The sequence below is a fragment of the Equus caballus genome, chromosome 25 (genome assembly GCF_041296265.1).
Source record: "Equus caballus isolate H_3958 breed thoroughbred chromosome 25, TB-T2T, whole genome shotgun sequence".
NCBI classification, from domain to species: domain Eukaryota; kingdom Metazoa; phylum Chordata; class Mammalia; order Perissodactyla; family Equidae; genus Equus; species Equus caballus.
In genome coordinates, this window is record NC_091708.1 from 14,716,158 (window position 1) to 14,741,933 (window position 25,776).

Below are 25,776 nucleotides of genomic sequence, written 5' to 3' on the forward strand. Positions count from 1 at the left end.
CGTTTTAGTTCTAACAATGTTGTCTTTATTTGAAACATCTCTAAATTCCTCTTTCAGAACTCCCTTCTGAAGTTTACTTTCTATCTTTACAGGTAGAAAGTCATTTTCCTTTGGAGAATGGATTTTTAACTTTTTCATAAACAGTCAAGTCCATTAGAAACAAAAAAAAAGATGAACTTTGAGCAGCTGCTCAATTGAATGAGGGGTTGGGGAAGTGAAGAAGCCAAAGATTCAAGGTATATGCATAAACCAGGGAAACTGATTTAGTTGGGGGTCTTGAAACAGGCCCTGAAAGCAATCTCTAAACAGGGTTTTTTTTTATGGAGGAAAATGTCCTTAATAATTTGGAACTCTCAAAGATTATCTTGCTTTCAAATGTTTAAAAATGCAAGTTTAAAATAATAAGGGAGACAATATAGGAAGACATACAGACTTTCTATATCTACCTTTCTTCTTCTGTTCTAGCAATGTCATCTGAGCATTACAAATATCTTTTAGTAACAGAACGGGTTTCATTTCGTTTCGAAAGCATTTTTATATGTATGATTTTTTTTTAAATTGAGATAGATTTTATCTTCTAATGTTCTGATAGGCTACAAATCTTAGCTCTTTGGTTAAATTTAAACATAATTTTTAAAACATACAGGAACAAAGATTTAGATTTAAGTTTGTATCTTTAATTCTGTTGAAAACAAAATTCAAACTTTAAAGGCAAAAAATTCAGTTACCAATAGATTCACATTATATTCAAGTGTTACATTTTACATGACTATAACCAAATTTTAAAAGTTAAGAGATCAGCAGTAGTACTAGAAAGTAACACCTGTAATGTTACTTTTCCAAGATGCTTCATCCATGCAAATTTCCCCCAGGAACATTTCAAATAATCTTCACCAGATTAAGAAATAAAAAATGATCTTTATCTATTTAGAATTTATACTTATTCCAAAAAGGATTAAAGATGATTTACAAAACTACATATAATTCAACAAGATTTTTTTTTAAAGCAAGGAAAAGATTAAAAAGAAAATGAATGTGGGGAAAGAAAGCCAGAACTGAAGTGAATATTCACGTTGGTGGTAAAGTCCTATATACTTGCTAAATTTGTCTTAGGCTTTCTAACAGCCATTGCGAAGAAGGAAATAATCAGTTCCATGACTCATAAAGTTTAAAAAAATAAAGTCTGTTTCAAGGGGGACAACATTTTATGCTCTGACAGTGGAGGAGCTCAATCATTTGCTAACCAAAAATATTTCCTGGTGTTAAATTGGGTTGAAAACTGAAAAGCAGAATTATGTAATTTGTCAGGAGTACCTGAAATGCAACTAAGGCCATTTCACTTCCCGATCTAAAAAGTTCAGGAGCTCCCCACTGTCTATAAATTAACTACAAACTTCTTGATCTGATATTTGAGGCCATCCTCAGAACCAAATCAAGGTGAGCTCCGCTACGCAGACAGCATTTTTTATTCAATATTGTGTTACCAGCATTGTCACAGGCCTGTATGACAGAGAAGGTGTCAACAGATGTTCAAAGATGTTATATAGAGGAACTCTCAATCAGCCAAGAAAGTTGGTAGAAACTCCAACCCTCATCTGTCTACTTGTAAGGCCTTCCCCTGCCAGCTCTGCCTGTTGAATGCTAACCAATATCTACAAAGTCAATAATAACAATAGTATTTCCACCACTCATAATAGCTACAATAACATCACTTTGCATTTGTATAGTGCTCTGTAGGTAACAAAGTGCAGACGCAAGAATTTTAAACTATTCTCACAACCAGCTTGCTTTGTGGTCCAGTAGGGATCATGGTCCCTCCTCTACAATGCAGAAACCAAGTCTTGTAGAAGGCACATCTTTACTAAGTGGCAGATGCCATTTTCTCCTGATTTCCACAATGGGATGGTCTCTTCCTCTCCTTCAAACCCTTGTGGCATGTGGCTTGTACATCTCTGTGACAATAATAATTCCATACGTTTTATATAATGCATTACAGTTTATAAAACACTTTCTCATGCTAAATTCTTATTTCTTTTTCATTCTCACAACAACCTCATTTAAAGATAAAATAATCCTCTCCTCACCTTGAGGACCCTGCTGCTCTCTCCACATTCTCTAAAAATATAAAAAGTGAAAGTTACTCAGAGGATTACACCACCACCATACTCATTTTATCATCCTCCAAGAATAACAGAAACTAACATGTTTTTAGGTCCCTACTCTCTGCCAGGTGCTGGGATAATTTTTTACAAATAATATAGCTTCAATTTACTTCTTTGCCCTTAGATTGCTAAATTGTTTTCCCACCCCCAATAAAACCAGCCAAAATCCAGAAATAAAATACGTACTTTCCTTCTCTGTGGATACTTTGACTAATGAGGAAAAAGAAAAAGCAACGCGGCAATGCTGAGAAGGAACAGACACCCTTTCTGAAACTCAGCTGCAGTCGTTGATTTAGGGACCAATTCTGGCTGGAGTTCAGCTGCATGGTGTAACACACTGGGTGGATCAAGGATGTGTTGACAAGAGCTGCCAGTTAGAGGAATTTCTGATGAGGACATCATCAGGGAGGAAAAGACTCTAACAGAGGGATTTTGGTGAGGAGGCTCTTCATTCATCACCTTGGCTCAGAGTGACAGTTCCAAGCCAGAGGAAAGCTGGGGAACAGAACCAAGATGGAGGCCACCATGAGAAATCTCTTGGGTCTTAGGACAGGAAGTCGTGGCATTCCACAATTCCAGGGGGTACTCTTCACATGGACTACCTGTGCATGGTGCGCTTGGAGTTGTGCATCATAGGGTCCTCCCCATGGTGTATGGCTCTGTCCCCCCATTCCACCAGCTAAGTGCCATAGGGAATATCCATTTTGGAGACCCTCAAGAGAACTGGGAACTCTCAAGCTTTCATAACTCATTTGATGATTTGGTGCTTGGCATTTTGATTTCAGTTCCGTCTATGGCTTCCTGTAACTTCCTATTAAAGACGTTTCTGAGGGGGCGCAACAGGATTCTCTAGACATGCTCAGTGGGAACACGAAGGTGAAGATCATGCTCAACATGTGATTCCTCCCACAGAAACTCAGGTTCCTTCTGGCAAAGATTTCTCTGGAAAAAGGTCAATTTTATCCAGACTGTGTAGCCTCTCTTAGCTGTTTTTCTGGGAAAAGCATCACCTTTGGAGAATAGTGAATTAGAAATTATTATTCACTTACGGGGCCTGGTGACTATTTCTTAGCTGCCCTTTAGGTCTGTGGTTCTCAAAACTGACTGCACTTTAGAATTATCAAGAGAATTTTAAAAAAATAAATCACTGCCTGGTTTCCACTTCAGGCCAATTAAATCAGGATCTCTGAAGGTAGGGCCCAGGCAACTATATTTTTTAAAAGGTCCCCAAGTGGCCCTGTTGTGCCATCAGGGTTGAGAATCTATGCCTCAGATGTTTTCTTATTCTTCTCTGATCTCACTGTCAGTGACAAACTGAGCTTGAGAAGGTTTGCCCAGATGGAGGAACTCAGTTGTGAAACTGGAGAAGAGACCTATGAGATCACAAAAGTGATGAGACAAATACGCCATTTAAAATGAATATTTATCAGGCACCACATTCCAGGCCATGTGCTGGGAACACACAGTAAACAATACAAGGTTCCTGCCCTCAATAAGTTTCTGCCCTCTTTGGAAAGACAGATATGTGAACGACCATACTTCAGAGCAAAATTAAATTGAGGTCCTGTGGGAGCACAGGCTGGGGAATAAGGGAAGGTTTGGGGGGAGATGAGGGATTTGAGGTGGGTCTTGAGGGAGGAGTAAAACTTTGCTCAATGAGAAGGAGGCAGAAAGCATTCCAAAGAGACGAGCAGCTTGAGCACAGGCATAGAAGCAAGAAAGTGGATGGGATCTTAGTGGACTAAAGGAACCTGGTAGAGCTTCAGAAAGCGGAGGTCCTTGAGGCTGGAAATTTAAATCAAAACTTAGAGGGCCTCAGAAGCCCTACAAGAAATTGCTAGGTGTTGTATAAGTCTGTATGATGTATGTCTTAGATGAAGGGGCCACAATCAAGGTTTAAAGCTAAATAGTGTCATGACAAGATGTGAAACAAACAGGGACATGATCACCATGAACTTTGATAAATATATCTGGGGTAGTTACTCATCTTGCCCTCTGGCAAACTTCTCTCTGCTTTTCTGCCATACTATTTTGGGGAACTGAACATACCTCTGTTGCATTCTTTGTGCCTTTTATGTATGTTCTCTCTGTTCAAGGTTGTCTTTCTTCCCTTGTTTGATATCTCCTATGTATGGACCAAACTCTGATGTCACCTTCTCTGTGCTTCTTCCTATAGCACTTTTGTGGGGATAGCTAATAACAGCACTTGTTAATTGTATCGTACTTATTGACATGTCTGTCTTTCCCTCCAGTCTGTGAGCCCCTAGAGGACAGGAATGGGATCTTTTTAAACTTTCAACCACCAGGACTCAGCATAGTGGCTGGCATGTTGGCCATGTAGACTGACTGATTGAATGAACAGGAAAGCACTTACTAGATGTCGGAAAACTTCAAACTTACCAATTTTGTCCTGCAATGTTTAAGTAGAAGGATTCAGGAATTTTTTTTCCCCATATTTAAAACCACTTGCTCAGGCTTGAAACACCTCTCATCTGAAGTATCCATTTATATAAGCAAACTGATAGTTGTTGAACCTATCAATTTGTTTCCATGGAGCAGGACTATTTCTCTCTTTAGTAATAATCTGCCAAAGAAATATTAACGTTAATGTGTCTTTGGCTAGAGGAAATATGAATACCGCTCAAAAAATCCTTGCAATCCATTGAGACCTTCAGAAAGGCAAAAGTCCTTTAAGGGGTGTAACAATGGGATTCGAGGGCCTGCTGAGCTGAGAAGAGGGAGGGTGGGTCTCTTTGTGAATTTTGTTGATTTCCAATTCCTTAAATGCATTTTGTTGGAGGATTAAAAGGTTTACTGGTGAGAGTGTCAGTTGTCAAAGAATTGTGGACAGATTCTATAATCCTGTAAAAAAGAGCTCCGGCAGCTTCTCCAACAGGAATCTAGAAATACTTGGTATCTTGGAAATCATTTTGCCTTATTGTTATGCTCTCTTAGTTCTATGACAATCCTATTGCCCCTGGAAGAAATGGCAGCTTTCATGGACTTAACCTTTGCAATCTTGCTCTCATACTCTATTTGTAAGGCACTTTGTCTATTTCTCTTTGAGCTTCTGTCAGTTTTTGCCTCATGTATTTTGACGCTCTGTTGTTAGGTGCATACACATTAAAGATTGTTAGGTCTTCGTGGAGAATTAACCCCTTTATAATTAGGTAACGTGTCTCTCTTTATCTCTGATAATTTTCTTTGCTCTGAAGTCTGCCTTGTCTGAAATTAATATAGCTACTCCCATTTTCTTTTGATTAGTATTAGTATGGTATATCTTTCTCCATCCCTCTACTTTGAACTTTTTTGTGTCTTTATATTTAAAGTGGGTTTCTTGCAGAAAACATATAGTTGGGTCATAGTTTTCATTCAGTCTGATAATACCACTGACGAAAAATTGGCATACTCAGAGCTTTCGCATTTAAAGTGCTTACTGATACAGTTGGTTTAATATTAACCATGTTGTAACTGTTTTCTATTTGTTGCATTTGTTCTTTACTTCTCCCTTGCCCCCTGTCTGACTTCACTGGAATATCAATGATACTTCTTTTAAAATTTTTTTTAGTGATCACTCTAGAGTTTATAATATATATTTACAACTAATCTAAGTCCACTTACAAATAACACTATTACCACTTCAGGGGTAGTGCACGTATCTAATTCCCAATTCCTCCCTCTTAACCCTTAAAACATTGCTACCATTTATTTTACCGAATACACTGATACTATTATTTCTTTGAAGAGTCTTCTATTAGATCAATTAAGAATAAGAAAAATAAAAGATTTTAACTTTAGCTTCCATTATTCTTCTCTTGGGCTCTTCCTTTATGTAAATCCAAATTTATGATCTATATCATTTTCCTTCTCCCTGAAGAACTTCCTTTAACATTTCTTGCAGAGCAGCTTTGCTGAAAATGAATTCCCTCGCTTTTTTTTTTTTAATCTGAGAAAGTCTTTATTTTTCCTTCACTTGTAAAGGATAATTTTGCTCGATATCAGATTCTAGGTTTGTGTTTTCTTGGGTTTTTTCCCCCAACACTTTAAATATTTCACTCCACTCTTGCTTACACAGTTTCTGACGAGAATTCTGATGTAATTGTGATCCTGTTTCTCTGTGAATAAGGCGTTTTTTCCCCTCTGGCTTCTTCCAACATTTTCTCATTGTCTTTGGTTTTTTGAGTTTGAGTATGATATACCTAGGTGTAGAATTTTTGGCATTTATTTCGCTTGATTTTCTCTTAGCTTCCAGCATCTGTGGTTTGGTGTTTGTCACTAATTTTGGAAAATTCTCAGCCATTATTACTTCAATTATTTCTTTCATTCCATTCTCTTTCTCCTCTCCTTCTGGTATTCCAATTATGTATATGTTTCATCTTTTGAAATTATTCCACGTTCTTAGATATTCTGTTCTTTTATTATTATTCTTTTTTTTTCCTTTGCATTTCCTTTTGGGAAGTTTCTGTTGATCTATCTTCAGACTCACTGATTCTTTCCTTGGGACCATGTCCAGTCTACTTGAGACAAGGTGCAGTAAATAGTTCCTCTAAGCATCTCCCTTGCAACAACAAGCAAGCCACGTCCTGTCTTCCTGGAACACAAGAGAAAAATGCCTGATCTGAAGGACAGCCAGTCACTAACCAGCCATCTCCAGCAGAAGGGACTTCCCACCTTAACCAGCACCCCGAACCATTCAGGGCTGGTGGGTCTGTTTCCACCCCATCAACCTGGCTCACTGTCCTTTCTAAAGGTTGATCAGTTTGCTTTTCACTCTATCAGCCTGACCTTCCCTTCTGAGTAAACCTTTGTAAGCTTTGCTGACCTGCTCTTGAATTCTTTCCTGCATGGGGTCAAGAACCCACACCAAAGGCCGACTCCGGTCCCACTGGGCATGGTATCATTATGACAAGCCCATCAAAGACATTCTTCATCTTCATTACAGTGTTTTGCATTCCTGGCATTTCCTTTTGACTCTTTCTTAGAGTTTCATCTCTCTGCTTACATTACTTATTTGTTCTTGCATGCCGTCCACTTTTTCCACTAGACCCCTTACCATATTAATCATAGTTACTTTTAAATTCCCTGTTTGATAATTACAAAATCTGTCCTATCCGAGTCTGGTTCTGATCCTTATGTGGTCTCTTTAAACTATGTCTTTTCTTGCCTGTTAATAGGCCTTGTAATTTTTTGCTGAAAGCCAGACATGATGCATCATGTAGTGGGAACTGAGGCTTTTAGTGTGAGGGTTTCTCTGGCTAGGAGCTGGGCTGTGTTTAATGTCTGCTGTACCAGTAGGTAGCAGAGGCTTCAATTTCCTCCAGCATCCTCGTTGTCTTTGGATTTTCCTAAGAAATCCTTCTTATATAGACTGCATCTTGCAGCTCTTTCAGCTGTTATCCACTGCTATTATCCTAGAGCCCTGTGGATGTGTTGATAAGGGGCAGGGGCAGGGGAAGCATCCTGTAATCCTATGATGAAGTTTCAGTCTTTCAGTGGGCCTGTGTCCTTGGGCTGCAGCCTTCACAAGTGTCTCTCAGCCCTTTCTCCACCTTAGGAGAGGCAGGAACGATAGGATGGGCTGGAGTTGGGTAAGGCCCCCCCCGCCCCCCAAATAAGTCTCTGGCTAAGTCTTGTCCCCTGTTGAGTAGGCCTTTGTTATGAAGAAGGCTCTGGGTATATGTCAAAATGGTTTATTTTCCCCTCCTCTGCCAGAAACAAGAGGATTTTTTATTGGTTCTTCACCATGAGAGCCTGGTGAGGTTCCTGGAGGTAAAACACCTGAAAGTGTGGGGTGGCCCCTAAGACTGCAGCCCCAGGAGTTTCTCACTCTAACACTAGTCCACACTCCACCTCCAACAATTTGTCGAAGTAATTGTTTAATTGTTCCCACTAGCTCAAGGCTCCAGGGGCTTCTGTTTCAGGTAAGCTCATCTTGGCTGAGATTCTCTCTATTTGCCTGTCTCTCCAGGCTTTGGGGGGCAGTTTGCCCTGCAACCTCAATTCTTTGATGAGTCCAAGAAAAGTAACCGATCTTAAGTTTGTTCAGCTTTTTTCTTGTTGTAAGGATAGGAGTGACGACTTTCAAGTTCTTTACATGTCACAGCTGAAACTGGAAGCCCTCGGAACTCTGTAAAAAGCAAACTTAAAAAGCATTTTGTCATTTATTCAATTATTCACTTATCATAGGTGCAAGGCATTGAACTAGACTCTATGGGTGGATGCAGAGATACGCAAACATGGATCCTGCCCTCAGGGAGCTTCTAATCTAATGAGATGGTACAAGACAGCTTCTCAACCCCAGTGCTTGACTGTGTTCAAGATGTGTGGAGGCATTACCGTCCCCAGCTCCCAGTGTAACAGGGCCAATGGCAGAGGCTGAGAGCAGCTTTCTCTCTTAGTTTTGCTTTATAAATATCATTTTTTATTCATGTCATGACAGGGAAACAAGACACATACCAAATTACTGTAATAAAATATAGACAGTGATGTGTCAAAAAAAGATCAGATTACAAGGTAGGCGTTTGGAGGAGTGAGATATTAAATATAGAAATTCTAGAAATATTAGGAGAGGTCACATTTGGGGTGAATATGGAAAGATGAGTAGGAGTTGGACGTGCAGAGAGGGAGGGGCCATTGGTGGAGAATATTCCAGGTGGAAGGCACAGGATAGGACTGAGGAAAGGACTGGGATGAAGAATATTAGTTCAATTTGGTTAGAGCAGAGGATGTGTGAAGTAGAGTAATGGGAGATAAAGTTAGAAAGCAAGGTCCGGCCTATGTGGAATATCTCTCAATTTGCATGTCTATATATCTATCATGTGACATTAATTGACATTCATGATAATAACAACAACTAAGGTACTACAAAATTCAAGATGCCTTGTAGATTGCCAAAGTTTAAATAACATTTGATAGGATTGTAATGCTGAGCAGGTTTACTGTGTTTTCATTGCAAGCACGGTGTAAAGTTGTGTCTTTTGAGGGTGAGTTAGATGGTGACGGGTGTCAGTATGAGGAATTAAAGTCAGTGAATAAAGCAAACATACGGCATCAAAAACGCCCTTGAAAATTGTTTAAATTGCCCATAAGGTCCATTAAACATGGTTTTATAAATACCACTTTATGCAATAATTTTTGGGCACTCTGAGTTTTGCAAATAATTAAGGTAATTATAAGAACAAAAAGCAGAGGGAGGAGTCTATAGGCAGATGTCTGGGCATTTAAGCTCTTCTATATATAGTGATCACCCGGTTCCTAAGCACTGAATGGTTGAGGGGTGGAGAATTCTAGTGTTACTGTGTGCCTGCAGAGTTTACTCTGTTTGGTTTGTAATGTAGATGAACTGATTGTTTGGTGATGGGTGCGTGCGTGCGTGCGTGCGTGAGAGGGCAGTGGATGGTAAAACAGAAAGTGGAGAGGTGGAAGTACTAAAGTCAGTGTATACTACATATAAGTTTAAAATAAGATAAAAGAAACAAATGGGATTTTGTGTCTACAACATTAGAACTCTCTTAACCGAAAGTAGTAGAAGTTCCCCTGAGCTAGTTTAAGCAACTAAAGAAAAAGCAGGGGTTGGGCGTTTGGAAGGCTTTGGGGTGTAACCACACCTAAATGCCGGGATGCAGTTAAGCCTCAGGAATGAACTGGACCAGGAATTTGAATGTGCTCCAAACTCAGTTTCTTTTCTGTGCATCTAATCTTTCTTACCTCCCTCCCTTCTCTTTCTATCTCTTTCATGGCTTTTTAAGGGTAGGGATTACCGCTGCTATTTCACCACTATTACAGAGACAGAGGTAATAGAGAGACATAATATCAAGGAAATATCTATTCTTTGTTTACTAAGAGGTTTTGTTTGTTTTAAATCAAGAATTGCCAGCTCTTTATTTTTCCTTTTTATTGCGGGATAACTTACATAGAGTACACAAATCTTAGGTGTACAGCTTGATGAATTTTCACGTATGTAATCACACCAGATCAATATATAGAACATTTCCAGCACCCCAGTAAATAATATATCTTTCCTCAAGAAACAGCTTTATGAAGGTATAATTGACATACAATATACACATATTTGAAGTGGACAATTTGGTAAGTTTCAATATTTGTATATGCCCACGCAACTAATACCACAATTAAGATAATGAACATATGCACCGCCCCCAAAGTTTCCCCTTCCCCCTTGTAATCCCTCCCTCCACCCCCACCCCATTTAGCTATTATTCTTAATTCTTCAAATAGGTCCTGTAAATCCTTATAAACACAAACACGATTCTGCTATTTTCGAATGTGATTTTTTTCTCGGGCATTTTTAAATTGGCAATTGTTTAGGAAAGCTATTTCTCTAGCCACGTTAATGAATGAACTGGTTTCAGTTCATTCCTTTGGATTTTCCAAGCAAGCGATCATAACACCTGAAGAATTTTATATCTATATCTATATCTACATCTATGTTTGTCTATCTACCTATCCACACACACACACACACACTTACTGTTTTGTTTGGCCTTCCCGGTTCAGTTAGGGCCACAGGAAATGTTGGCTCGTAGCACCAGGCCTGCTCCTAACAACTTCAGGGGCCAGGCCAAGAGTACAAAAAGAGATCTACACACCATCTGTCTAAATATTTAAAGATTATAAACCAAGCTAACAACTGTTAGATTAAAAAGTTCTATCCTGCTACCTTGACACACCCAGCTTATAGCAAACATCCATATAATAACCTAGAAGGCAAAGTTCAAATTTAGAATCCTGAGCACCACACCTCCCTGTTGTACTTGAGGTAACTTTTTCAGGACTTAACTCCAACGACCTTTTCTTCAAAAGATCTTGTTTAACTGACCCTTGCATAAAAAACATTTTCCCATGGTATCGCCTAATACATTTTCTCCTTATAATTAAAATTTTATAAGCACCCCATTCCTAGAGTAAAACAAACACCAACATTCATTATACCCACAGAGAAAATCCAAATTGCTTAGTAGAGTTTGTGCTTTATTTTAGAAAATGCCTTTCGAGGCTTTCTTACAGGCCCCTAGCTTTCCTTGGTCCACCGTTCCCACCTCTACTCCCACCCCAGTGGAAGACCCTAAGAACTGAGTTTGCTTAGCTATGGCCTGAATATCGTTATGACTCCTGAGGACATTACCATCAGGGGATACATTCTAAATCAGTCATCTGAATATTCACAAACACATATGAAAAAGGGGGGTCTGGCAGTCAGGTCATCCAGAGAAGAGGACCTGTGACCTGGACAGGGCTTCAAAGGCAGCCATCAGCTTATTCATCTGTAGCAGCCGGTAACTGGAAAAGCAAGGGAGGGAAATTAGGAAACGCAGCTGGAGTTCCAGCTCTGTCACTAACTGGCTGAACTCGAGTGAGTCATCTAAAGCTATTTGTCGAGCCTCGGCGTCCTTATCTAGAAAATTGGGATAAGGACGTTTGCATTGAGGGCTCCACCAGCTTGGTGGGTAAATCACAACTTGTCTGAGTTTCAATTTCTGCGCCTCTTACAGTTAAGGCTTGTGCCCTGTCCACCTCACAGGGCTTTTGGGGTCAAGAGGGAGAAAGCACAACCTTTCTGAAGTTCAGTTTCTGCATGTGTAACGAGCTAAGAACACATGGCCAGCCCGCCAAGAAAATTCCTGGAAGAACAGACGAAAACGGACAGAAAAACTTTGCAAAATGTAGAGACCTATACAAATGTGAATTGTCTCTTACTTAAAACACAACAGCAGACCTAAAAAGCGTTTGTGAGCCTCCTTCCTCCTGGCTTCAGTGTTGTAACCCCACAACCTAAACCAACAACGCTTTTTAACAAGGTTCTCGCTTCGGAGCAGCAACTGCGTCAGTCAGCTGCCCACCGCGCCAGCCACGCCCCGCGAGGCCGGGACTGGGAGAGAGGGGGCGTGGCCCCGCCCGGCCGGCCCATCGCGACGCCCCGCCCCGCCGCGCCCGCGCCTGCGCCCTGCTCACCGACCGGCCTCCAGCGCCCCGGCCGGAGGTAAGGGGCTTGCGGGAGGCCGCCTCGGGGGCGTCCGGCCGTGACGGGCACGGCGGCCCGGGCGCCGGCGTGGCGCGCGGGAGAGGCGTCCCGCGGGACGCAGGACGTCAGGTCGGAAGTGCGTCCGCCGTGGGGCTCCTCCTGGCTCCCAGATGGGGCGGTTTCGTTTTGGAAGAGGTGTTTGCAGCGGGTCCAGGGAGGCGACTGACGCGGCTGGCGTGTGGCCTCCCAGGGTCGGGGGGTGGAAAAGTTTCCTGCGGCCCACCTGCCCGTGACGCACTGGGGGCCTCGGTCGGCAGGGTCGCCGGCGTCTCGGTCCCGAGACGGGCCCGCGCATCCCTTCCCTGGCTGGGGCGTTCGGTGTGGGTGGCCCAGGTGCGCGGCGGGTGACCCTGCGGGGGATGAGGCGAGGCTCGGGGGTGGTGAGGGCAGGACACGGGGCGGGCGGTGGTTCGGAGAAGGTACCAGGTGCACCTTCCTCCTCTTGTGAATTCGGAACCGGAGGCTCAGAGGGACCATATGGTAGGACCAGGGGCCTTGACTTCTCTTTCCGAATTGAGCACCCCGCCCCCCAGTCCGAGCCCCGGGCCGACCTACCTGAGGAAATTCCGGGCCGCCGCTGTGGGCTCTCTGAGCCCATGGAAGGTGTTCATCACTTGGCGGGGAGGTTGCCGGCGATTTTGGACTTTTTCTGAGAAATGGGGCTTTTCACTTATAAATAATGTCAAGTAATGTAGTTAACCTCCCAGGACTTTTTCCTCATGGGAAACATGAGTATGATGGTACTAGGTGGTAATACTTGTTAGCACTAAGTGATAAAGTTTGTAAAGCACCTGCTCCCCCTCCCCCCCCCCCCCCCGCAAGTGTTACTGCGGTGTTTTTGCAGTTCTTGGACTTCTAAATGTTTGTCCTGTCTTATGTGAAACATCAGTTCATACATACTAAAAGACTTTATTTTGAAATAATTTTGCAATTACGGAAAAGTTAGGAAAGTAATACAGAGTTCTCTGCAACTTTCTTTAATGTTAACACCTTATATTAATTATCAAAAGTAAGATATTAACATCAGTACGGTACTATTAACTGAACTGCCAACTTTATTCAGATTTCGTCATTTGTTAGACTAGTGTCCTTTTTCTGTGCCAGCATCCAATCTGAGATCCCACGTTGCATTTAGTTGTCCTGGCTCCTCAGTCTCCTCCAATCTGCGACAGCTCCTCGGGCTTTTCCTGTCTTTCATGACCTTTACACTTTGGAAGAGTCCTGGTCAGTGATTTTGTAGAGTGACCCTCAGCTGGGTCTTAAGGTTATGCATTTTTGTTGATACCACAGAAGTGTAGGTGCCCTTCTCAGTTCATCGTGTGAGGGGGTGCATGACACTTGGTATTACTCTTGACCTCTAGGTTAAGGTAGTATCTGCTGGCATTCTCTAAAGTTACTGTTTTTCCCTTTGTCATACAATCGATATCTTGAGGGAGAACATTTAAGCTATGCAAATGTCCTGTTTCTCCTCACACCTTCACTTGCTGATTTTAGCCTCCATTGATGGATCTTACCTTCAGTAATTATTACTGTGTTCTAATGGTGATTTTCTGTTGCCCTCATTTCTTCACTTATTAGTTGGAGAATTAAAAGGAAGAGCTGCCCCTTTTCCCATTTATTTATTTATTCAGTTATTTGTTTGTATCAGTATGGACTCATATTGATTTTTCTATTAGTTATTATCCTACACTTTTGTTATTTATTGTATTTCTGAAATTGTTCCAACTTTGGCCATTGGGATTTTTTTCTGGTTGCTTCTTGTGCCCTCTTAACAGGCCCCATCGTTTTTTGAGAACTTCCTTACTTTATGGCACCGTAAGATGCTCCAGGCTTTATCTTGTGTTTTACCTGCCCCGGCCCTGGAATCAACCACTTTGCCGAAGATGCCTGGTTTCTTTTTTTTGGAGAGTGGTATTTAAACACCAAGATCTGGGTGCTAGGTGTGCTCGTTGCTACTGGGGTATCATTGCTTCTAATGCCTGGCAGAAGACAGCTAGGAAAGTATATATCTCTCTCTCCCCACATCCAGATATTCCATGGAGATATAGATGTATATACATATCTCTCTATATATACATACATACATACATTCATACATACACAAAGATTTATATTTATGTACATATATACACATATTTGTATATATAGTCTATATATTTTTTTTTTAAAAAAACAAAAATTCTTTCTGATACCTCTGATTCTAATCTAATACCACAGGGTTCACTCTAGTCTTGCCCCTTATTTGTAACTTCTTTCTTTGACAATGAGAAGTCTGGCTTTCGTGTTCTACAAAATGTTTTCTTATTTGTTCAATCCTATGTACACATAAAGTAGTGTCAGGGTTTCTAACCCATGCTCCTTTGAGAAACAAGATACTAACTAGATTATAGTTGTGTGTAGTTCTTTTTGTCTTTGGCTTTGTGGTATGTAGTTACAATACTGTTGTCCAAAGTTACCTAGATTCGTTATTTTCTTTCCCTACTTCTTTCAGTGTGTTTATGCTATTCATTTGTAATACAGTTAATTTTACTTTTTATAGTTTTTGGGTTCCCCTACATCCTGTTGTTGTTTTTGTTTTTTGATTTATGAAAATTCACTCTTTGTAGGGTACAGTTCTATGAGTTTTGACAAATGCGTGTAATTGTGTATCTACCACCACTGACAGTGGTGGTACAGAACAATTCTATCACCCCAAATATTCCATTGGGCTTTAAAAAAATTCTTAAGAGGAATACAGTAACTCTACAGAAGTGTGAGGAATGGGGCATTTTTGTTTGTTTTGTCTTTTTCATAGGCATGTTTTACACAGTTGTGATGTTAATATAAATGTATTTTTATCCTGTGTTTTAATTATATCAGAAATATGTTCTAATTTTCTGACTGAAAAATCAAGAAATGCAGAAATACACTTTCACTCATTATTCAATCACTCCTTTAAACCATATTTTGTATATTGAATTAAGACCTTCCCTTAACAGCTTACATATGCTATTTGAGCTATTTTGTGCCAGAATCACTGCTGGACAACTTTCTGTCTCAATAACATCACAATTTATGCAGTTATTTAACTGTTACATTCTCTAGTTTTTTATGGGCATTTTATAAAAATGGAAATGGTAGAGAGAAGAAAATAATACTGGCCAGAAGGAGACTAAGAGTTAGAAAATTCTCTTGAAAGGTTCTTGGGTCAGAATATCTTCCCTGAGAGATGGGGCAGCAGGTTTTCTTTGGGCGCAGAAAGCTGACGGGCAGTTATGCATAACTCTGACCCGGAAATATTGCTTTTGGAGCTCAAAAAAGAAAGCTGTTAGCATAGGGGAACAGTGAAAAGAAGCCAAATACTCAATAATTTGGGTTTATTAAGTGTACTATAAACTGATTAGTGGAAGAGAAGGCAGAATCATTTGAGTTGTGTCTCAAAAGACACATAAAGCTTAGAGGCAGATGGGATATAAAAGAACATCTAGACAGAGGGAGCATCATCGCAAAGCCAAAAGTAGAGATGGGTGATGATAGACAGATTGGGTGCATCTACTTATGAACAAGGTGTTTTCTTGGTCAAATAATAGAGGACTCTTGGAAGTTTTTGTTCAGAGGAGGAGCATGTTGCAATTGGTGTTTTAGATATATTAATTGCTGGTAATCTGTGGGAAAAAATTGGAGAGAGGAAAGAGTCTAGTGCAGGGCAATTAAGACGCTGTTGTAATGTGCTATGCATATTGTGCTGTTTGACTAGAGTGATAAGATTAGGAAGAAGATGAAGAGGGCCATGTTAGGAAATATTTTAGTTCCATCAGCATCTATTGGGTACTAGGTATGTTCAAAAACATTTTGATAGAAATGGTGGTAGATATAAAGATATCTTCCTACAGTATGTAATCTGCATAGTAGAAGAAAATGCAAGAGGCAGTGTGATAAACATTAATGTTAGACAAATAATTGATAATTTAGAAGAGTCTATTATATGTTAAATATAATAAGAAAAAGACATCCTCTATAGTAAATCAGACGCATGCACAAGCAGGCAGTTCATGAGAAGAAATGCAAATGGCTAATAAATCAATCCCATTAGTAATTTAAGGAATGCAAAATAAAACAATAGTGAGACACCATTTTTGTTATCAGTGAAATGTCTAAGAAGAATTATAATACTAAATATTAGTTGGAGTATGGATAAATGAACGTTTTGATATGTTGCTAGTGGAAATGTAAATAGACCCAAAGCACACCCCCCACCCCTGGTACATAGTTATATATTCTAGTTGTGAGTGCCTCTGGGTATGCTGTGTGGGCCACTGCCTCACCATGACCTGATGAGCCATGCCATGTCTGCACCCAGGATCCGAACTGGTGAAACCCTGGGCTGCTGAAGCAGAGTGCACGAACTTAACCACTCAGCCACAGGGTCGGCCCCCCGAGGTCTTACATCTTAATTCTCACCCTTTTCATCACTTTCTTTATTCTTTCCTTATGAGACTCCTATTTGTTGTTGGGCTTATCATTTTATCCTTTATGTCCCTTATCTTCTTTTTATATTTTCCATCTCTTTATTTCTCTGTGTTCTGACTGATATTTTCCAGTCAGTCATTCTCTCTTCAGCTACATCATTTACTGTTTAACCCATCTTTTGAGGTTTTTATTTCTAGAATTTTTACTTGGTTTGTTTTCAGATTGGCCTGTTACTGTTTCATAATATTATCTAATTCTAAAAAAGATTCTATTCTTTATATTTTTGTATACTTTAGTATGTACTTATTTTAATTTGCCTCTTAGATTACTTTATCTCTAGTCCCTTAGCTATGAATTTACCTGTATTCTTGGGTTTGTGGGCTCTTTTGGCAATGAACGTCTCCATTTATCTCCAGTTCTCACTCACTACTGTAGCTATTGGACTCTATTTTTGGTGTCTGGAGATTTTCCTTTTTTGCTTTTGAGCTTAAATCAAACATAAAAACCAAGTTACCAGTAGATATGATAGTCTTTATAACCAGCACTTCAAGATTTTCAACTGTGAAAGAAAGGAGAGAAACAGAATATTATTTAGAATAATAGTTCTTGATGCTTCTGGAGTGATAGATCTCTTTGATGGTCTCATGAAAGCAATGGACTCTGTCCTTTGAAATAACTCAAAAATACATTCACAATTTTTCATAAAGATTCAGGGACTCCATGGAATCTATTTGTGAATTCCTATCTCACTGGATCCTAGTCTAAGATGCCATAACCTAATAGGATTAACATAGTCAACTTAATTTTTTTTTTTTTTTAAATGTGGGAGAGGTGACTAATGAGATGGCCTGAAAGCATGGCGTAAAGCAGTGGTTTTCAAATTTGGTTAAGCAGTGAAGCCCTTGTTTATATAAAATCCAATAAGCTCAAATTTATGAAATAGATGTAAGTAAATTTTCTCTAATTGAAGTAGGCATGGGGTCCTGGAGCCTACTCAGCTCACTTGTCAACCCCTGCCCTCTCCTACCCTAGCCCCAAAGGCATACCTTTGAGCTTTCTGGAACACTGGTAGAAAATTACTGGTGAATTAGAAAGAGCATTTGATTGTGCTCTCAGGAATCCTGAGTTCTTACTCCAGCCCTGTCACTGCTTATTTGTATTGGTTGTAGACAGTGCTAAGCACTTTGTAAGAGAGAGAAGAGGCAGTTTAAAGGACATCAATGAGAAGAGTTACATATTATGTTATAATATATTTGAAGTATAATTACATAGTTAAATTATGATGACATTAGAAATGGAGTTTGATACAAGTGGAAATGTTAAGAAAATTTTTTCTTCCAATTTTGCCATTTGACACCTTTTTTTAAAAGTTTATTTAATGTCCAAGCTACATTGGGAAATGAAAACTTGGACAGTATACTCCTAGTCTTTTAAAAAAAGTTATTTAAATACATACATACATCCATATATAGAAAAAAACCTGGAAAGACATACATCAAAATGGAAAGAGTAGGGATGGGAGGAAAAAATGGAAAGAGTAGTTAACAAAGGGAGAGGAGATGATTGTTGATTTCATTTTATTCTCTTTTTCATATTTTCTAAATATTCTAAAGTGAATATACATTACTTTTATATAGAGAAAAAGGTTTTAAAATAAAGTTTCTTAAAGAAAAAACGAGTCACTCAAATTCAGCATTAAGTTGAATATGTATTTAGAATAAATTATAAAATTACCTAGTTGTTGGCTTTTAAAAACAATGGAAACTGGGGCTGGCCCCGTGGCCGAGTGGTTAAGTTCGCGCGCTCCGCTGCAGGCGGCCCAGTGTTTCGTTGGTTCGAATCCTGGGCGCGGACATGGCACTACTGGTCAGACCACGCTGAGGCAGCGTCCCACATGCCACAACTAGAAGAACCCACAACGAAGAATACACAACTATGTACCGGGGGGCTTTGGGGAGAAAAAGGAAAAAAATAAAATCTTTAAATAAAAAAAAATAAATAAAAATAAAAATAAAAATAAAAACAATGGAAACTGATTAAAAACATTCTTAAATAAATATTTCACTTTTAGGTTTTTCTGTATGAGTGGAGAAGACAGTTGTTACAAGTAGAAGTGACACAACATTTTTTTAGGATGTCTGAAGATGAAGAAAAAGTGAAATTACGCCGTCTTGAGCCAGCTATCCAGAAATTCATTAAGATAGTAATCCCAACAGACCTGGAGAGGTTAAGAAAGCACCAGATAAATATTGAGAAGGTGAGTTTTTTTCATTTTCTACCACAAGAAACAGTTACATATTCTGATATATGTTTGTTATGCTTTTCAGCTAAATTTAGAATATTAGAGACAAGGGTTTGCTAAAACATATAGCTCTATTGATTTAGCCACATTATTCATTTTTTCATCTGGTTTTTCTGTTCTGCAAATATGCATCTCATATTACCCTTTTTTAGGAAGGATCATAGGAATAGAATCTACACCTTTTTAGTTGTACATAGTAACGTATGAGGCAGTTAGTAATTAAAATACAGAGTTTGATGGTGCACCATAATGTGAAGGCAGTGAACTTTGGCTGAGGAACCTGCCTTAATTTCATCACCCTATGGCAAGTTTTTTGAACTTTGAGTGTGTGTCTATCAGTAACGCCTGTCCTCTTCAGGTGTAAATAGGTTAAAGAGGTAAATCATTGTCCTGTGAGAGATATGAGGGAATTTCCCAATTTTATTGCTTCTCTTTGAGGAAAGCCCCAAGTGAGAGATATTGCCTAAAGGTCAGCTTAGGAAATAAGTGGAGGGAAGAACTAGTCTCAGGGACTGTAGTGGAGGTTGCATAGAACCTGGACTGACCAGGGTCTGGTGGAGTGCTTGTGGCATTTATGAGAACATCGGGTTTACTGAGCACTGAGTTTTGATTTGGTAGGTTTTATTGTCTTCTTTGCTGTGGGACAGATCAGCCGTATTTGCTCCTTCAAAAGGACCTCCCTCAGTATAATTTTAATCTGTGTGGCCCTCCATTGTTTTTCCGGGGGGCGGGGAGTGTAGCTGGAAGTGGTCATTAAGCCTTTCAATATAAACAATATTTATCACCCTCAACTGAGTACTTTATGCAAGTAAGAACAGTGTCAGCTTTTTCTCCCATGGACACCATCTGTCTTCCTAGCATTTAAGTCTTTTTAGAAGGTATGGAAAGTAGGTATTAAGAATCTTAAGGTGAAAATTTCAATGCAAATATAAAGGTATCTAGAATTCAAGATGAATATTTCATCATCTTTTAATTTCTTTCTCCTTATTCATAAGCAATAAGTACTGTAACTTTCGAGGATGGAGGAGTTGTCTGGTAAGCTGGTTATTCTTGTCTTGAGCAAAAACAAATTAAAGGGTTCCATGCTTTGATTAAGGAGGAGGACTCGTTCCTTTTAGCACTATAACAATATAGAAATAGAGTTGTACTTTTGATTGATATTCAGGGGGGATGTTTAATAAGGTCTGAGCTCATATTGAAGTGCTCAGTTACAAAGATGGCAAGAATTTGGCAGATGAATCGATTCTGAAAGGAGAAATTGATTCTGAAAATGGTCTATTAAGACTATGTCTTTCCTTTTCTATTTTACCTTTGAAGTTTGGCATGTATTAGATTTCCCCTTTCTTGTATTTATTCTGTATGAAAGTGCCAACCATCATCACCCTCAGGTCCTAGCTGCATGTACCACCTAGTCAGTCATCAATGGAAAAGCCAGAACCCTGGGAGAAAGGTGGATGAGAATAGGAAGGGATCGATTACTGATCTGATCAGTTGTGCCAGACTTCATAAGAAAATTATTCCAGAGTTGTATTGAATTTTATCTGCCAGAACATTTTTCCTTTAGTATTTTGTGGAATTTTTACTTACTGTGAAATTTTTAGACAATATCAGAATAATTATAATTTACAATATAAGTGATGTTGTCTGAACCTAAGCAGTTAAACTCATACTGATCTTTGTTTTATTCTGTATTCTTGATCGTTCTGCTGTCTCTAGGATTTCTAGTTTAATTATGAAAGTGACTTTATTTCTATATAAGATTGAATAACGTATTTTAATAGTTTATGGCAATGTAAAAACATTTAAAAGCTGCAGTGTTCACTGTGGACAAAAAGAGTTAAGAACTAAGTTTGGACTCCAGGTGTCTGACAGTGCCTTCCTTTCAAAAAGGCATATTCTTCCTGGGGGAAGGGTGTGGAAAGATAAGATATTTATTATGTTAGCCATCAGTCATCCAATATGAATTTAAAAGAAGAAAGTCAGACTGAAGGGAAATTGAAGGTAAGCCCTAGTGGAGTGATTCTGCAACATCCGAAAACAATGAGAGTAGTGTGCTGCGGACACCTGGGCCTGTATTCCATAGGTCCTTCAGCATTACATTCTATCACACGTGAGAGACATCATTAGAATGTGATCCTGACATTTGAAGTGTTAGCATTCAGCTTTCTTGGCTAATGTAAGATGGACTTAAGCATAGTTAATAGGAACAACAACTTAAGCATAGTTAATAGGAACAACAAGCTTAGGACATAATTTTTTTTTTTTTAAAGATTTTTTTTTTTTTTTAAGATTTTATTTTTTCCTTTTTCTCCCCAAAGCCCCCCAGTACATAGTTGTATATTTCTCGTTGTGGGTTCTTCTAGTTGTGGTATGTGGGATGCCGCCCCAGCATGGTTCGACGAGCAGTGCCATGTCCGCGCCCAGGATCCGAATCAATGAAACACTGGGACGCCTGCAGCGGAGCGCGTGAACTCAACCACTCGGCCACGGGGCCAGCCCCAGGACATAATTTTTTTGTTTCATATTATAGGAGTTTGGGGCAAAACTTATTGTGTAGCATGTACTGTATTAGTATATGGTTAAAGTGCAAGCGGCAGAAAACCCAAAAATAGTGTATTAAATAAGATAGAGGTTTTTTGGTTTTGCTTTTATTTATAGCAGCAGTCTGGGGCTGCAGTGGCAGCTCAACAGTCGTGAAAGACCCAGGCATTTTTTTAATCTTGTTCTCTGATCCTCAGCTTGTTTCTATTTTGCATGTAAAATGGCAGCTCCAGCTCCAGCTATCACATCCACATTCCAACTAAGATGTAATAGCCAGAATCATATTTTTTCTAACTGTATTCTTTTTTCTATCAATTCTCTCTATTTTCTTTTAAAGAGAATCCTCCTCTTCTTGTGTCATGGATGCAGTCTCATATCTCTCTATGGTGGTATTATTTTTTTAAAAGTTTTCTTCTGCCTCCTTGTCTGTTTTCCCTGAATTCCTTTTTTCTTCCTTTCTTTTCCTTTTGTTTATTTCTCTCTCTTCTCCTCCTCTTTCTTTCTCCCTTTCTTTTTTTTGTGTTAGTCTACTGACACAGTATTATAGGCTTTCCTTGGCTGGCTGTTGATATTTAAGAGTGCTAACTGGAAGGAGTGTGTGTGTGTGTGTGTATGTATATGTGTAGTAGGACAGTAGTAGGGGCCTTGTTACCTGGAGGGGTAAACAGTTGGGGATCTACTTTAATGGGGAACCACCACATACTCTTCTGGAATGTTCTGTGGTGATGGGGCAGTTGCTTGGGCCTATGGAGAGGGCATCTGATAGAATACCTGTTCCTTACATAAATTTTCAACTAATCCTTCTGCTTTTAGCCCCAACATACACATCCGCCTCGTTACCTGGTAGCTGGTGCCTTGGGTTACTCAGTCTTTCTGGATTAGTGCTCTGCCGTGGGCTTGCTTCTCATTGACTCTCTCCCCCACCATCCACTCCTCTGCAGCCTTAGGTTTCAGCTTTCTCTGGCCTGCTAAGTCAGTTGCAACATGTCTATACTCTTTCTGCATTCCAAAATTTTGTCGACTAATACCTTCTGTTGTATTCTCATTATTCTTGTAAATTTACTCCTTCTAAAGTTCTTTACTGTCATTTTAGTTGGGTTTCGGAAAAAAGCAGAGATGGATGTTTGTATTCGATTTGCCGGATTTAATGAGAAGGGAAATTATTCATTACAGAAAATAAATAAGTGTTAGCTTTTCATAAGTGTTGATGTTCGCTGCTTCTTGTATTGTTAGCACTGAAAATTATGTAAAAAATTAGGTTTCTAATCCTCAAGAGGTTTACAGTCCAGTTAAGGAAATAAAGTAGGAAATATTCAGAGAATGATGAGGCAACATGTGATTAGGTGTGAAAATGAGTGGCATGGACTATTTGGGCAGTATGAAGCCTGAACTATATGGTACAAAATCACACATCATCAGCCTTTTTTATTTGTTTTTTAACTTGTGATTACACCAAAAACCTTTTCCATTTTTCTTTTTCTTCTGAAAATGTTTCTTCAGAATTTTAATCGCATTTCCCCACCTCTTTCTCTTTTTCTGACAGAGCCCTGGTTCAGTTTGCCTTCCTCTGTGTTTCAGGATAGAAAAGCCTCAGCACGAGTGGTGGCGGCTGAGTCTAATGGTGGTGATTCCGTTCTTGTCAGTGCTTGGCTGGCAGTGAACAATGGACGTGTCCCCTCATTCTGGCTGTGACATTTGAGGGAAAGCCTGTTTGGGATATGGAAACTTCTGGGAAAGATTTTCCTGCTGTTATAAAGATATATGTGGGAGGAAACAGTCCTCCTGCTTCTGCTGGTCTTGTGTCTCCCTCTTGTATCTGGAACTGTAGCCAGTAGGGGACAAATCTGAGGACAAAAACTCTGTTGAAAGTAGTAAAGCAGAAAGATAGAACTTGGGCGCTTGACCACCTTATAAGCTTCTGAACTAAACTACCCTGGAATTGTCATCCTACTTCTAGGCTGCTGCTTCCGTAGGATAATAAATGTCCTTATTATTAAAGACATTTTTAAATTTTGAGTTTTCTGTTATTTGCAACCAAAAGCATCCTGATTGCTGCAAGTTATAGCACTGCTTTAACCTGTCTCTATAGTGCCCCTGTGAAATAGACAATACAAAAATGATATTTTGTAAAAACAGTATGTTTGGAAATGCTTGTCAGTGATCCTCACTTCACTAAATTTTAAAGGAGTTACTTGTAATATTTTTTCACACATGTTAAATCACTTTGCTTTTTCTCCTCTCCAAATATTTGTGATAATAGCCATTAATAATGTAACCTGATTTAGGTATAACATTGTGTAGTAAGCAGTAGGAAATCTAAACTATTTTATTCCTTATTTTTCTTGGAAGTTTATTATTTTGAGAGAAGTTCATCTACTTCAACTTCCACCCCAAACACTCATCTCTTCTGTGGCTTACTTGACAGTGAGCCAAATAATAATAATAGCAAAGGTCGTAGCTGCTGTTTTTATTTGTTGAGTGCTACGTTAGAGGTTTCATATGCATCGTATCATTTAATCCTCAGCATCTTTATAAGTTAGCCTTATTATTGCCTGCCTTTTTTAGTTAGGGAAACAGACTGAGTGGTTGAATTACTTTCTTGAAATCGCTACATTGATAAGTGTGTTAAACTTATAATGTTGTGGTTGAAACATGGTGTGCTCCAAATAAAAGTGTGTTGAATGAATGAATATGTGTATGTAGATATAGAGCCTAAGATTGCGTCCGTTGTTTTAGAAGCCACTTTATATTGCTGGCTTTTTAATTGGTTTTGTAATCAACTAAATAAAATCCATAGGAGTTTTTTTTTTCTTTTTTTTGAGGAAGATTAGCCCTGAGCTAACATTCACCATCAATGCTCCTCTTTTTGCTGAGGAAGACTGGCCCTGAGCTAACATCTGTGTCCGTCTTCCTCTACTTTATATGTGGGATGACCGCTGCAGCTTGGCTTGAGGAGCAGTGCGTAGGTCTGCATCCGGGATCTGAACCTCGAACCCTGGGCCACTGAAGGGGAGTGTGCGAACTTAACCGCTGTGCCACTGGGCCAGCCCCCAACAGAACTTTCTTTATATGAACTTCAGCTTTAAGCCAGATCATACCTATTTCTTGTACAGTTGCTCTTTTTAATTTAAATGCTAGGTTTTACATTTATCATTGTTACCTTTGTTCTTACCATGTGGAATTGTGATCTTTCATTTATGTAATTATTCCTTTTAGTTTATGTTGTCTGCAAATTTGGTAATTATGCATCTTTTGTTTTCAAGGCATTGATGAAAAATGTTGAACTGGAAAGGGACAGAAACTCTGATATACTGTCATCATTTCTCTAAGTTCTCACAAACCATCTCTCTGATAACCCGGTATAGAATTTTCCCAAAAATTTACATTAAGATTTACAGTCTGCCATCTTTTAAAGGTCTCTTTTTTTGTGAAAATTGAGTCATTTTTTGTGGTCTCTACAAGCCTTTCCAGTGCTTCACAGTTCCTCACAGATACAAGACCACATTTGCAAGGTCTTTTGGTTCACTCAGGTGTAATTTCTCTGGGACTTTTGACTTGGATTTGTTTGAAGTATCTACGTTTGTTCTTACTCTTTCTTGGTTTTCATTTTCCTCTTAATCATGTTTATTGTGCACTGTTCTATTTTGAAGATATTTTCCTGAATGAAGAAGGAAGATGGAAAAAATATAGACTTGAATACTTTTGCTTCTTCTCCTACATCTGTTAGCTATATCCACTCCATTTGTCCATCTTTCAAACTTTGTTTTTTGTTCAAATCCCATCTTAATTACTTCCTATGAAATAACGTGAAGCAATGTGCCCTGATCAATTCCATCCCAAGTCAGCTATAAACACAGCATCTTCATACAGCACTGTGTAGTAGACCTGAAGCTTCACAGATTTACTGTTCGCCATTTTCACTGTTCATGGGAAAGCTGCAAATGCCCATGATCTTTAGAAAGTTGTAAAAATAACATTAAAATCTTTCCCATAGGGTTATTGTGAGGATTAAGGTATTATATGAGAAATCCCTGAGTGTAATGTTGACACTTGGAAATGGGCTACTTAACAAGTAAGTTAGCCTACCCAGGTACTCAGTAATGGCACCACCAATTAATAGTTTCTAATGAGTTAGGAAATTCACATCATTCCTGGGATATATCTTTTGTGTATGTTTGGGGTTTTGTACTTTTCTTTCACTGAGGTAACATTGGGTTATAACATTATATAAATTCAGGTGCACGTCATTGTATTTAGACTAATGTATAGACTGCGTCATG

The 25,776-nt window shown here is 39.2% G+C and overlaps 1 protein-coding gene across 5 annotated transcripts in view; it reads left to right on the forward strand.

The window, feature by feature from the left end:
* The first annotated feature begins 12,077 nt into the window (after positions 1-12,077).
* Positions 12,078-25,776, forward strand: part of STX17 (syntaxin 17) — a 63,910-nt gene continuing 50,211 nt past the window's right edge. Inside the window, exons 1-2 of one of the 5 annotated variants that reach the window (XM_023629754.2) lie at positions 12,078-12,162; positions 18,725-18,910. In XM_023629754.2, the coding sequence (XP_023485522.1) occupies positions 18,788-18,910 (123 nt within the window). In that variant the 5' untranslated portion in view covers positions 12,078-12,162; positions 18,725-18,787. Of the gene's footprint in view, positions 12,538-18,724; positions 18,911-25,776 lie in introns of all 5 variants that reach the window. The other 4 variants (XM_023629755.2, XM_023629756.2, XM_070250827.1 and 1 more) reach the window with 4 other exon arrangements.